Raw genomic sequence first — 12,446 nt, 5'->3', positions numbered from 1 at the left:
GAGCATAAATGGAGTGTTATTTCCAACAACAAAGAACACTTTGAAATGATTTTTGTCGACAAACATGTAAGGTTTAAACGTTGCATATTTGAACATGTATCCTTCGAATAATAGTTTTCGTTGTTGGTTTGACGTTGCTGCATATAGGATGTCTTAGGGTTTATTGTTGGATATATGTATAATAGTTTTCTGACTCATATACTATCTTTCACAGGGGTTTGATATCCATGTTGTTGTACCAACGATGTATGCGGCTGCATACAACGACAGATTTGAATTGGACCAAACGTATACTGTGTCGAACTTCAAAGTTGAGCCGAATAAGTTGGTGTTCAAACCTTCTGCCCACAGGTTTATGGTGAGGTTTACGGGAGGAACAACTGTTTCTGATGTTAACAAACATGAGATACAGCCAAAGAAACCCACGTTTACGACTTTTGCTGATATTATAACCGGGAAAATTCAAAAAGATATGCTTATTGGTAATATTTATGTTAATAATGTTTTTCTGATTTTTTTGGTCTGCATGCTTATCTATAATATAATATATGTGTTAATGATGTTTCTCTGATGTTTTTGATTTATATGTTTATCAGTTATCTATATGATAGATAGTGTTTCTCTGATGTGTTTTGTTTATATGTTTTTCGGTAGTCATGTTTTTCTGTTGATATATATGACTCTCAGACGTTATTGGTATCGTTGAAAGTATCGGGTATGCCCAGAAACATGGCGGAAGCAAGAAATTACAGGTTAACCTGATCCTTAGGGATGCAACGTATGTCTTTCCACCTTCAATGTTATCCTGAGTGTCTGTTTATGTATATGCAGTTTACTAACAACCATAATTTACCATGACCAACAACAATACAATCAATTGCACCCTTTGGGAAACTTATGCTGCTCAGTTCTTCAAGTTTGACGAAGAACGAGTTAATACGTCCGTGCCTACTGTTATTTTGCTTCAATATGCAAAAGTTAAAGAAGAAGGTTGGACTTTTAGTACTCTCTTATGCAATTCTATAATTGTAAATATATATTTATAGTCTTCTATTTAAAATGCAGGACAGTATCCGCTTTCGGTTACAAACACCTTCCATGTTACGAAACTACATATCAATGCAGATTTGCCACCCGTGAAACATTTCCTTGAAAGGTATCCTAAATACTTTGAGCACTTTCCTAAATAATAGTTTATGATTCCTCTTTTGCTGAATCACGAGTTTATGTTGCAGTATACCTAAGGACACTTTGATCGCGGTCTCTAGCCAGCTTAGCCTAAATTCACAGAACCTCTCCCGTTCCACGAATTCTGACAATTCTAGACAAACTCCAATGCAGAGATTGTTGTCTGGTGCTTTGGCTCTGCCTCTCAGTGAAATCAAGAAACTGAAACAGGTTTGGGGAAATCTTCATGGATATTAACTGATTTCCAAGTTCACTGCCACCTAATACGCTAATGCCCTTGCTACATTTTTTTAATGCAGATCTCTTTCTGCGCTACCGTTGCTGAAACCAGAAAACTTTTCACGTCTTCTTTTGGATGGTATTACCGAGCATGCCATGCGTGTCCTAAAGCTGCTCGTGGTGATAAACCTCCTTTCGAATGTGATAACAAGCATAAGACGGAGGCCGAAATTTACAGGTGAGTTTCCTGGGAAATGCTGTCGCATTCATGTTCATTACTTCCCATAAATATCTCTTTGTTCATCTTGGTCTTAATCCATTCTCCAGGTATAAAATTGAAATCAAAGCAGTGCATTTAGGCATACCTTGCAAATTCATCTTTTGGGACCGGGAATGTACGGATATATTGGAAATTTCTGCTGCTCAAATGCGGGATACAATGATACAGGTTCATTACTTATATCATTCTATTCATAGATTGCTTGGTAATCAACATTTGTTTGACCAACGATAAAATTTTGTTGCAAAGGCTGGAATCACTGATCCTCTGGACTTCCCATTAGCTCTTGATAAGATGCTTAACTTGGAGATGGCTTTTAGAGTTAAATGGCAGCCAAGCTGGGACTCTTGCTCCGTTGTTATGCTCCTTCAAGATAAAGTCTTCGACAAACAATTAAAGGCTCCGTGGGAACATACACAGGTATTGCGTTGTCGACTTATCGCACGGGTTATTTGATTTACAATTCCCACAATCTTGCTGATGTCTAATATCTTATTGACAGAAGGTGTCCACTTCTCAACCCTCCGTAACACCGTCAGTAGAGCAGGTATCACCATGCCTTCGTAATAAATTTATTAGTACTTCTACATATTGCGCTTCAGAATCTGTTTGCATATCTGACCAAAAAAATGCCGTACCTTTAATGTAGATTAAAGAGAGCGTCGATGAGGCAAAAACTGATGCTGCAGAAGAGTGTGAAATTGTTACGGTATTCATCGAATAACTGAATTTGTGGAAATCATTCGAACTTCGAGGTAACTGAAAATAACACTTGCGATTTTGTGATTACAGGATGTAGAAATTACATCCAAGCACAATCCTGATCCGGTCACACCCACTGCAAAGAGGCATATTGGTGATGGCTCAAGCGAATCAACGACCGTTGCTGGGATGTGTGACGGAGAGCTGTCGTCAACAAAAAATCATCAAACTGGAGAAGAATAATTGAAGAACATTTGAAGGATATTTCAGGACTTTTCATCTTTTGCTGTCTTTGCCATTTTGCTTTTGTAATATTTTGGATCCATCTTTTGACATGTACTTTAGGATCATTGTTCACCAATGCAACATGACAATCCTGCTTATATATATATATTAAGTTTTCTTCCAGACCATATTTAAATAGCTAAAGATTATCAATTTTTTTGTGTGTCTGTATTAGGCATGTCGTATCAGCATGTTTTCAAAACAATTATAAAAGAAATTACTCATGTCGTGGACAGACTATCAACCATACTTTTCTTAGTGGTTTCAGCAACATGATTTCTATGTTTAGAGCCTGCATGCAATCAAGTGTGGTTGCTACCCACCCCGTGCATGCTCCTACAAACTAATAAAGTAACAGTTCTATATCTGTGTTTACAATTTTATACAAAATTGGCCTGCGTGGCTGTCCACCAAATGTGCTATTTATTTACTTTTTTTAAGTCCAACCACAGTGGTATCTATAGAATAATAGCTCAACCAATATAGACAATATACACCATATGGGAAACATGCTTGATAGTAAACAAAAAGGAAAAACTTTTCTTCATCCAACACTTTTTTGTTTTCCAATCCAAATACATATGCCACGCAACCCAGCCTTCTTATTTCTATGATGATGAACTACCTAGGTACCTACAGTAGCCCGACTGCACATCATGTAGTCTGAACCAAATCTCAATCATCAACACTGCAGGTAACACCATACTTTACACCCCTCCCATTTCCCAATAAAAAGTTATAACCATTGCTTGATTATAACTGGATGTTAAATTAGCACTTACAGATTGACTGTACAACTTTATTTATACAAGGACCTGTTTTTATATTATATATTTAAACTTTCCAAATTTCAAACAACCACTCTTTTCAAAACTTTTTTCAACTAGCGGGAAAACATCAAATTTTAAAACTTACCCTCTATTTTTGGGGATATTTGTACAGACAATATCACTTTAGCTATTTACAGATCATTGGATCCCAACACCTATTATGAACTGTTGGAGTTGGTACACCATGTGCTTTTTGAACCCATTCATCTACTTAATATTCAAATTTTAGTTTGATACAACCTTCTGCATAAACTATTACCACATTCCCTGTGTAGTTATTGTGAACAATAATTCCATTTTGTTTTTCCCTCCTGTCTGCTAAACCGGTTCCTGTCAACCATGGAGTCCGATTCTACAACAAACAACGTTGATCATTATTATGTTGCCAGGCGTAGGAGAAGACTAATATTATCGTCAAGGAGGCGCTCACGTCATGGTGTACACACTCAATGTCCTATCATCCCGGTGCATCCGAGCAGTAGTACGATTCCAAACTTGCATTCTGTGGATGATGTTGTACCAAACTTATCTTCGGGACAAAACCACTCATACGAAACCCCTATGACCAGTACTTATCAAGGCTTAGAAAATTCCGTTTACGCGTCAATGGCCAGAAAGAAGAGAAGAATAACATTGTCCAACAAGAGGACTACACCTAATAATGTAAACAAGGAAAATATCTGCCTGACCGGAGAATCTGTTTTAACAAGTATTCAAACACCGTCTTCCGGTTTGCGTTTACCGCTTACATGTAATCTTTCTAACTTCATGCACACAGCCCCGTCCTAGAGACATGCACCTCAACCTATATCTCATAAAAAACCCAGGTTACATTGGAATTCTGGAAATAACTTACTTGCCAGCTTCAACCAAACTGAGACACCTATTTGCAACACTGACCAGCCATCTACTTCTGAAGCACCTGCCATCAATCATGCCACGCCTTCCAATTTGACCCCAACAGCTCATTATTCAAATGATGCAAATTCTGATTCTCAAGATGATTTGAACATCTGTAGTGGTTCTGATGCTGATGAACAGGTTGATAATGAACCTTCAGTTGATTCTCATCTCGAAGGTATATGTGCCTACCAATCAATTATTAGTTTCTTTGTAATATTTTGACTAATTATGAATTTGATCCTAATGATGTTCGACAATCCAGAATACTCTGATGTAGGAGATCGAGCTTGGGAATGTCCTTCATGTCACGCATCTATGTGGTACCAAGAACGCATAGGCAATACAAGGCATACCACTGTTCCAAAGTTCACACGGTGCTGCAGAAGTGGAAAAGTTGTTCTTCCGCTGTTGAACGATCCTCCGCGGGCGCTTCAACATCTTCTACATAATGGAAGTCGTGCAGACAGTAAAAACTACCAAACCAACATTCAAACTTACAATGCTATGTTTTCCTTCACTTCACCTGGAATGAAATTTGACAATACTGTTGCGGATGGAGGAGGGCCGCCGACTTTAAGACTGCACGATCAGACCTGTCATAGAATAGGTACATTAATCCCGGAAGATGGAAGACCGCAATATGAGCAACTATATATTTATCACACAAACAATGAAGTTGATAACCGGCTGAAGTGTTTCGGGTATTTATACTTATGCATATATGATCATTGCTTTGATTTTCACTGTATCACCGCACTAACATTCCTTTGTTGAAATTTACATGCAGCGACAGCCCAGTTATCAAGAGGGATATTGTCTCGACTCTGCAAGTTATGTTAGACGAATGCAATCCACATGCAAAGGCTTTTCGGATGGCGAGAGATCTGTTGAAAGCCAACGCTTTCTTGGACTTGAAGCTACGCCTAATCAGCGATAGACACGAAGATGGACGTGTTTACAACAGACCGACTGTCTCAGAGGTTGCTGCTCTTATTGTTGGCGATATCGATCCTAACACCCCAAGAGACATTATCCTTCACGCTCGTGATGGACACTTGCAGAAAATTGATGAGTTTCATCCGGCTTATTTGGCTTACCAATATCCTTTAATATTTGTTTATGGCGAGGATGGATACAGGAAAGATATTCTTCACAGATATGAGCATGAAGAAGAGGTTACCAGAAAAATCGTCAATCCATCAGAGATTGGCTATCATTCCGATTACAGGAACGTCGTTCAGAGGCAAAGACATTACTTCATTCAAGAAGGCTATTTCAGCAGTTTTTAGTGGATGGGTTTGCAATGATGGAGTCAGAACGACTCAATTGGCTGAGGAGTAATCAGTCCAAACTAAGAGTTGGGAAATATAACCAATTACAGGAAAAAACTCGCGGTAACCAATCAAATCCAGCGTCTAAGAGGGGAAAACGTGTTGTTTTGCCATCAACTTTTGTAGGCAGCAAAAGATACATGGATCAACTTTATTTCGATGGTATGGCCATTTCAAGCAAATTAGGATTCCCAGATTTATTCGTTACTTTTACTTGCAATCCTGCATGGCCAGAGATAACACGTGCACTCGCCGGCACTTCATTGAAGGCTCATGATAGACCGGATTTGGTTACGAAAGTTTTCAAAATTAAATTCAACGAGCTAATGAATGATATAACCAGACGCCAAGTCCTCGGCAAGGTAATCTCATGTAAGTATTCCTGCCTGAGCTTCCATCTATAAATATTCACAATGTTAACTAATTATTTTTAACAATTATTACCTTCTGAATTATGTCGCAGTTATGTACACGATTGAATTCCAGAAAAGAGGGTTGCCGCATGCTCACATTTTGGTTTTTTTAAGTCCTCAAAGCAAATATCCAACACCCTCTGACATTGATAAAATCATTTCTGCCGAGATTCCTGACCCTGCTGTTCATCCGGTTTTATACGACTTGGTCTCAGCGCACATGATGCACAGACCTTGTGGTCCATCGCGCATGAAGTCTCAGTGCATGAAGAATAGAAAATGCTCTAAATACTTCCCAAAAAAGTACCAAGAGGAAACCGTTGTTGATTTAGATGGTTATCCCCTATATAGGAGAAGATCTAATTCCCATGTTATAAATAAGAATGGTGTCGATTTGGAAAACCGTCATGTTGTGCCTTACAATACAAGATTTCTTTTGAAGTACCGCGCACATATTAACATGGAATGGTGTAACCAAATTACATCTATCAAATATCTTTTTAAGTACATACACAAAGGATTTGATCGAATAACAGCAACGATTTCATCTTCAAACTCCACATCAGGAAGTGACAAAGAGCCTGTTGATGAGATTAAACAATATCTAGATTGTAGGTATGTCTCCCCAAGTGAAGCGTGTTGGAGAATTTACTCTTACAACATTCATGGTAGGAAACCAGCGGTGGAACGTATGTTTTATCACTTAGTAGGCGAAAAAGCTGTTTACTACCCTGATCACGCTAGAATGGAAAACATCTTAGAAAAGGCGAGTGTCACGGAATCAATGTTCACAGCTTGGTTGGCTGCTAACGTGAAATACGAAGATGCACGCGACCTGACCTATGGACAATTCGTCTCTAAATTTGTTTATGAAAAGAGAACCAGAACATGGAAACCTCGCAAGAAGGGCTTCACAATTGGCCGTTTGATATGGGTTCCACCCAGCACTGGAGAACTATTTTATTTGCGAATGATGTTGACTGTAGTGAAGGGACCATCATCGTACGAACAAATCCGCAAAGTTGGTGACACTCAATTCGATACTTTTAGGGATGCCTGCTTTGCAATGGGCTTCCTCGAAGACGATAGAGAATACATTGGGGCAATAAAGGAAGCGAGTGAGTGGGGTTCCGGTCATTTTCTCCGCAAACTTTTTGTAGTCATGCTTTTGTCCAGTGGTGTTAATAGGCCTGGTCATGTCTGGAGCGAATCATGGAAGCTATTATCTGATGGTCTGCTGCATGAACAGAGACTCTTGGCTCATAACACAGGTTGTATATATATGTATATATATATATATATATTTGTGTGTGTGTGTGTGTATGTCTAATAATAACCTCATTTTTACATTTGTATGCATAATAATAAATAATCTAACCTGGTAGTACACCAGCCATCATAAGCATCATGTGTAATTATACATCAATGTGCTCTGTTTCAGGCTACAATGTTGTGTTCAGTGTTATTCATTTCTGCACTGACTTTGCTTCTTAATTCAATCTGCTCAGAGTTGACTCTCACTGAAGAGCAGTTAATGAATTTGACTTTAACTGAGATTGAAAAACTCCTTCAATCTAATCGACGCAGTCTCAAGGATTTTAAACCGATTCCATATCCGGACGGGTATGTTCTACAACAATTGGGCAACAAATTGATATAGGATGAACGAAGTTATGATGTTTCTGCAATGACCTCGGAATACACAGGACTTTTCAATGCTCTGACAGGTTGCTGCATGTGATTATTCTTTAAATTATAAAATGCCATAATTTTATTGCATACCTACTAATCTTCTTGCCTTTGTTTAGATGAACAAAGGACAATCTTTGACACAATTATGTCGTCTGTCCGTGCTCAGAAAGGTGGTGTCTTCTTCCTGCATGGGTACGGGGGAACCGGTAAAACGTATATGTGGCGAACACTTGCAAGTGCTTTGAGGTCAAAACATGATATATGTTTAACCGTCGCAACGAGTGGAATTGCTTCGCTGTTATTGCCCGGAGGTAGAACTGCACACTCTAAATTCAAGATACCCGTTCCAACAATGGATAACTCTACGTGCAAAATCGAGTACGATGATGATGTTGCAGAACTTCTAAGGCAGACAAAGCTTATTATATGGGATGAAGCACCCATGGCACACAAACATGCATTCGAAGCACTCGATCGAACTTTGAAGGATGTAATGCGTACGTATGGTAATTCAAAGGACGTCTTTGGTGGGAAGGTAGTTGTCTTCGGCGGTGATTTTAGACAGATTTTTCCTGTTGTGCCCAGAGGGAGTCGTTCAGATATCGTACACGCAGCCATTAATGCCTCTTATATATGGCGTGATGTACAAGTGTTAACCTTAACGCAAAATATGCGCCTTCAGAGCGGGCCAAATGATCATGAAAAGAAAGAAATTGCAGAATTTTCAAAATGGCTATTGAAGATAGGTGAAGGGAAACTATCTGAGCCAAATGATGGATTTGCTGACATTGAATTGCCACCGGAACTGTTAATTACAGATTATGACGACCCTGTTGTTGCCATTGTCAACAATACGTACCCGGATTTTAAAAAAAATACCAGTCAAATGACTACCTCAAAAGTCGCGCCATACTCGCTTCTACATTAGAAGTTGTTGATCAAATTAACAATCATGTTCTTGATTTGATGCCAGGTTGTATTACTCTTCCCCTGACTTCTAAGTCTCTACTAATTTAATTAAATTCACTAACAGACCTTTTTTGTTTTTGTGTTAGGGGATATCAAAGATTATTACAGCTCAAATACGGTTGATAAGTCCGAGATCCATGACACCAACGTAGTTGATATCCTAACACCCGAGTTTCTCAGCTCCCTAACCACTTCGGGATTACCAAACCATCACATTAAATTGAAGGTTGGAACACCGGTTATGCTTATGCGGAACATCGATCAATCTGAGGGTTTGTGTAACGGCACCCGGGTAATGATAACTAAGATGGCCAACCATGTCATCGAAGCAAGGGTAATGGTCGGAAAAGGTTATGGTAACTTGGTGTACATCCCTCGAATGGATATGTCACCTTCACAATCCCCATGGCCTTTCAAACTTAAACGGCGTCAATTTCCAATAGTGGTTTCGTATGCAATGACGATCAACAAGTCTCAAGGACAGTCTCTAGATACAGTGGGACTTTACTTGCCACGAGACGTATTCACTCATGGGCAAATATATGTTGCAATATCTAGGGTCACAACAAAAGAAGGGATAAAAATATTGGTATACGATGAACACGATAAGTTAAAGTCTACAACTACCAATGTTGTTTACAAAGAAGTTTTCAACAATGTCTAAATGCAAGCACATTGATTCAGGTAATGCCTTCTGTTGAGGTCTCTGCCCATTTTATTATACAATCCTGACAATTCGAGGTATATATCGGTTTGCCAAAATGTATAATCCACATCGCATTTTTGCAGTCATTATAATAACTGCACAACTAACATACTGGAGTAATGTTCATTTTCTATTTTAAGTATCAACCTTCCTGTTATTTTTTTGGGTTAGTAACATTTCTGCTCCTTCACGTGATTTCAACAGGGAACCCGCTCAATTAACATCCATTGCAAGAGACTGATTGCTACTTCCTGTTGTAGTTTACAATTCAGCCATTTAGAGCTATCGTGGTAGTTTGGTTTTCTAAACCACTGATTTTATTAATTTCTGCAATTGCTGGGCACTGTAATATTGGACCATGAATATCACAATCAGATTTTTTGCGCATTTAAACATAAAAGGTATTGAAGTTACATACATTAGGTTCCCATGACATATCCAACAGTATGTTTTACGGGTACGGAAATAAATATACATAACACCTTCGGGTCTCCGAAGAAACATCAATTCTAAATAGAAGTCTATCACCGTTTTTGAAGTTATTCGCCCTGCAGAAATCATCCCATCCTTTGCCTAACTTCATGCGCAGAGGTGCTCCAAAATTTAACACCGACATCGACCAAGGCATCCCGTTGTCACCGCACAACACAATATATTCATATCCATGCTCGATTAGGAAAGTTGCAAAATCATCCTGCAATTTCTACAATCCAATGATTATTTAGTTGTTGTGAGTCTGTTATATCGTATGTCTACAAATATTAAAACATCCTAGCAAAGCTTATACTCAACTAATTTTGGCAAATCCACGCCCAGCGGTGGCAGTATGACGTCGAACGCATGTATGTCCTGGTGAAGAAGAAATCTACTGTGAAATCGTGGTAGATCCTGTGGTCTCACTGCCTCCTTGATTGATAAAATCCCATAGTTGTTGTTACCATAGTGTTGCACCCCAAAATTTGCCCTAATTATTTGAGCTATAAGTTAATAATGACATTTATTTCGTCATTCAAAAATGGAAGAAAAATAATAAAGAGTTTTCATGTGTTAAGGAAGTAAAGTGTGAAAAATGGTTTAAAACCGTGAAAGTACGAGAAAATTCATAAATACTATTTGGAAGGTGATACGAGTTAAGTTCCCGCGATGTCCTCATTGTTTCGACAAAATCTACAACTTTTGTGTTCGGCTCGGGAGCCAATTCTTTAAGGAAGGTCTTCAAATTGGCAAATTACTTGAGGTTTTTGCAGTGAGAAATAGTGCTGAATGTAGGGTTTTGCGCCTCGGAAAATTCATATCTCCTAATCCGCTCGCCGGATTCGCTTGAAAATTTAACTGGAGCTCCGTGGCATCATTACCAAGATTTCATATGTTCGGACCGAAGGCCAATTATGCATGGAAAATTCCCAGAATTTTAAGGATCGTCGTGTTGTTTCGGTAAAAAGTGTGTTTTCGAGCATGTCGCGCCGAGTTCAAAAATTCATAACTTCTTCGATTTTTATCGTATGAAGTCCATTCCGGCGGCATTCTCCCAGAAATTTCGTTAGCTTCGATTCTTCGTCACACATGCCTGTTCAGATTCTGAGCCGAAGATAAGGTTTTATCGAGTTCTTTGAGCGGTACTCACAAAATTTCGCACAGTCGCGCCAGATGAATCGACGTTTCTCGTCATTCAAACAGGCGTAATTTCTTCATCGCTTATCGGATCAAGACGATTCTCGCGGTGACGATTCACGAATTTGGTCATCTTCACAGTGGCATCGGTTTCGTTCCGAAATTTAGAGCCGAACCGAGTTTCCTTAAAAAACGAGCCAAAATAAGAGAATTAAGGGCGTTTTGGACATTTCACTATGTTCGCTATATAAGTCATTTTTCTTCAAAAATTCTCATAACTGGACTTCACCCAAAAAGATCAAAAACACTTTCTCTCAATTCTCTCTCAATTCTCTTGAATCAAAACCACAAATTACATAAAAACTTTCATCGATATTCATCAATTTTCTTCAAGATCAAGAACAACATGGATTGAAAATCAAAGTTCCGAGTTCGAAGTTCTTCTCCTCCTCTCTCCCTAGCTTGCGCGCCCCTCTCTCACTCTCCTTGGGATCCGCTTTTCGCTTCGCGTCGTGTTCGCATACGTGTCGTGTTCGTGTTCGCGCGTCGGTTTAGATCTTCATTCGGTAAGCTTTCTAATCATGAATTAAGTGCTTAATTGATGATCATTACATGAATTCAAGTTTAGATATACTTATTGTTCTTGTCTCAATGGATGTGTGATTGATCGATGAATTCGCGTATTGTTAATTGTGTTCATATGAATTGTGGCTAGAATTAATGTTTGTTCCATATAATTGATGCTCGTTGATGATGAATTACGCTATTTGTGTTCGAATCCATGGCTCGTTGGTGATCATGTGTGCAATATTGTTAACATTCATGCGTAAGTCTTGCGACACACTCCAAGTGTTCGTTTAAATGCTTGTGTATAATTTTTGCTTGATAATGGCCTCGTTTGATGCTTAGGTTATGACTTGAGTATAGTTGCTATAATTGATCATCTTCACGTGTGTTAATTCTTGCCGTTGGTGACGTATTGATGTGATTGTTGGTGTTAATACTTGTATCTTGTGTCGCACTCAAGGTGTTTGTGCCAATACATGTGTTGAAATCTTTTGCTTACTATTTGTTTTGGTAAGTGCTTAAATCATTACTTGAGATATTGTCATAGTTTGATTACCATTGTATGTGTTAATGCTCGTCACTTATGTTGCGTTTGCATAATTGTTGGTGATGATGTTTGAGTTGTGGTTTGGCTCTACGCGTCGCACTTTGTTTGGTTTGTGGTTGTTTGGCCTAATTGACGTGGGGATTCATGTCTATCTTTTGCCAATATGTTTCATTTGTGCTTAATCATTGAAATCGATATATGCT

At 38.7% G+C, this 12,446-nt stretch overlaps 3 protein-coding genes across 3 annotated transcripts; all 3 read left to right on the top strand.

Annotated features, from left to right (window-relative positions):
• Positions 1-3,843: 3,843 nt before the first annotated feature.
• On the top strand, positions 3,844-5,696 carry LOC131625839 (uncharacterized). Its single transcript, XM_058896669.1, has 4 exons — positions 3,844-4,286; positions 4,368-4,582; positions 4,670-5,108; positions 5,195-5,696. The coding sequence occupies exons 1-4, from the start codon at positions 3,844-3,846 to the stop codon at positions 5,694-5,696; spliced, it is 1,599 nt and encodes a 532-aa protein (XP_058752652.1).
• A 17-nt stretch (positions 5,697-5,713) lies between these two features.
• LOC131625838 (uncharacterized) lies at positions 5,714-7,811 on the top strand. The gene is made up of 3 exons (XM_058896668.1): positions 5,714-6,110; positions 6,202-7,422; positions 7,660-7,811. Exons 1-3 carry the CDS (start codon positions 5,714-5,716, stop codon positions 7,809-7,811), a joined length of 1,770 nt encoding a protein of 589 aa, XP_058752651.1.
• Positions 7,812-7,988: 177 nt separating this feature from the next.
• Positions 7,989-9,476, top strand: LOC131625837 (uncharacterized). Its single transcript, XM_058896667.1, has 2 exons — positions 7,989-8,724; positions 8,899-9,476. The coding sequence occupies exons 1-2, from the start codon at positions 7,989-7,991 to the stop codon at positions 9,474-9,476; spliced, it is 1,314 nt and encodes a 437-aa protein (XP_058752650.1).
• Positions 9,477-12,446: the final 2,970 nt, after the last annotated feature.

The sequence above is a fragment of the Vicia villosa genome, unplaced genomic scaffold, assembly GCF_029867415.1.
Source record: "Vicia villosa cultivar HV-30 ecotype Madison, WI unplaced genomic scaffold, Vvil1.0 ctg.000244F_1_1_3, whole genome shotgun sequence".
NCBI classification, from domain to species: Eukaryota; Viridiplantae; Streptophyta; class Magnoliopsida; order Fabales; family Fabaceae; genus Vicia; species Vicia villosa.
This window is presented reverse-complemented; position numbering and strand designations above follow the sequence as displayed.

Bases quoted from the DNA above. Each gene is read 5' to 3' on its own strand.
- LOC131625839 (XM_058896669.1), top strand. From the start codon at position 3,844: ATGGAGTCCGATTCTACAACAAACAACGTTGATCATTATTATGTTGCC. The intron at 4,287-4,367 runs GTCCTAGAGACA...CTTACTTGCCAG, and splicing joins AACTTCATGCACACAGCCCC to CTTCAACCAAACTGAGACAC. The intron at 5,109-5,194 runs GTATTTATACTT...ATTTACATGCAG, and splicing joins AACCGGCTGAAGTGTTTCGG to CGACAGCCCAGTTATCAAGA.
- LOC131625838 (XM_058896668.1), top strand. From the start codon at position 5,714: ATGGAGTCAGAACGACTCAATTGGCTGAGGAGTAATCAGTCCAAACTA. The intron at 6,111-6,201 runs GTAAGTATTCCT...ATTATGTCGCAG, and splicing joins CCTCGGCAAGGTAATCTCAT to TTATGTACACGATTGAATTC. The intron at 7,423-7,659 runs GTTGTATATATA...CAATCTGCTCAG, and splicing joins ACTCTTGGCTCATAACACAG to AGTTGACTCTCACTGAAGAG.
- LOC131625837 (XM_058896667.1), top strand. From the start codon at position 7,989: ATGTCGTCTGTCCGTGCTCAGAAAGGTGGTGTCTTCTTCCTGCATGGG. The intron at 8,725-8,898 runs GTCAAATGACTA...TTTTTGTGTTAG, and splicing joins GGATTTTAAAAAAAATACCA to GGGATATCAAAGATTATTAC.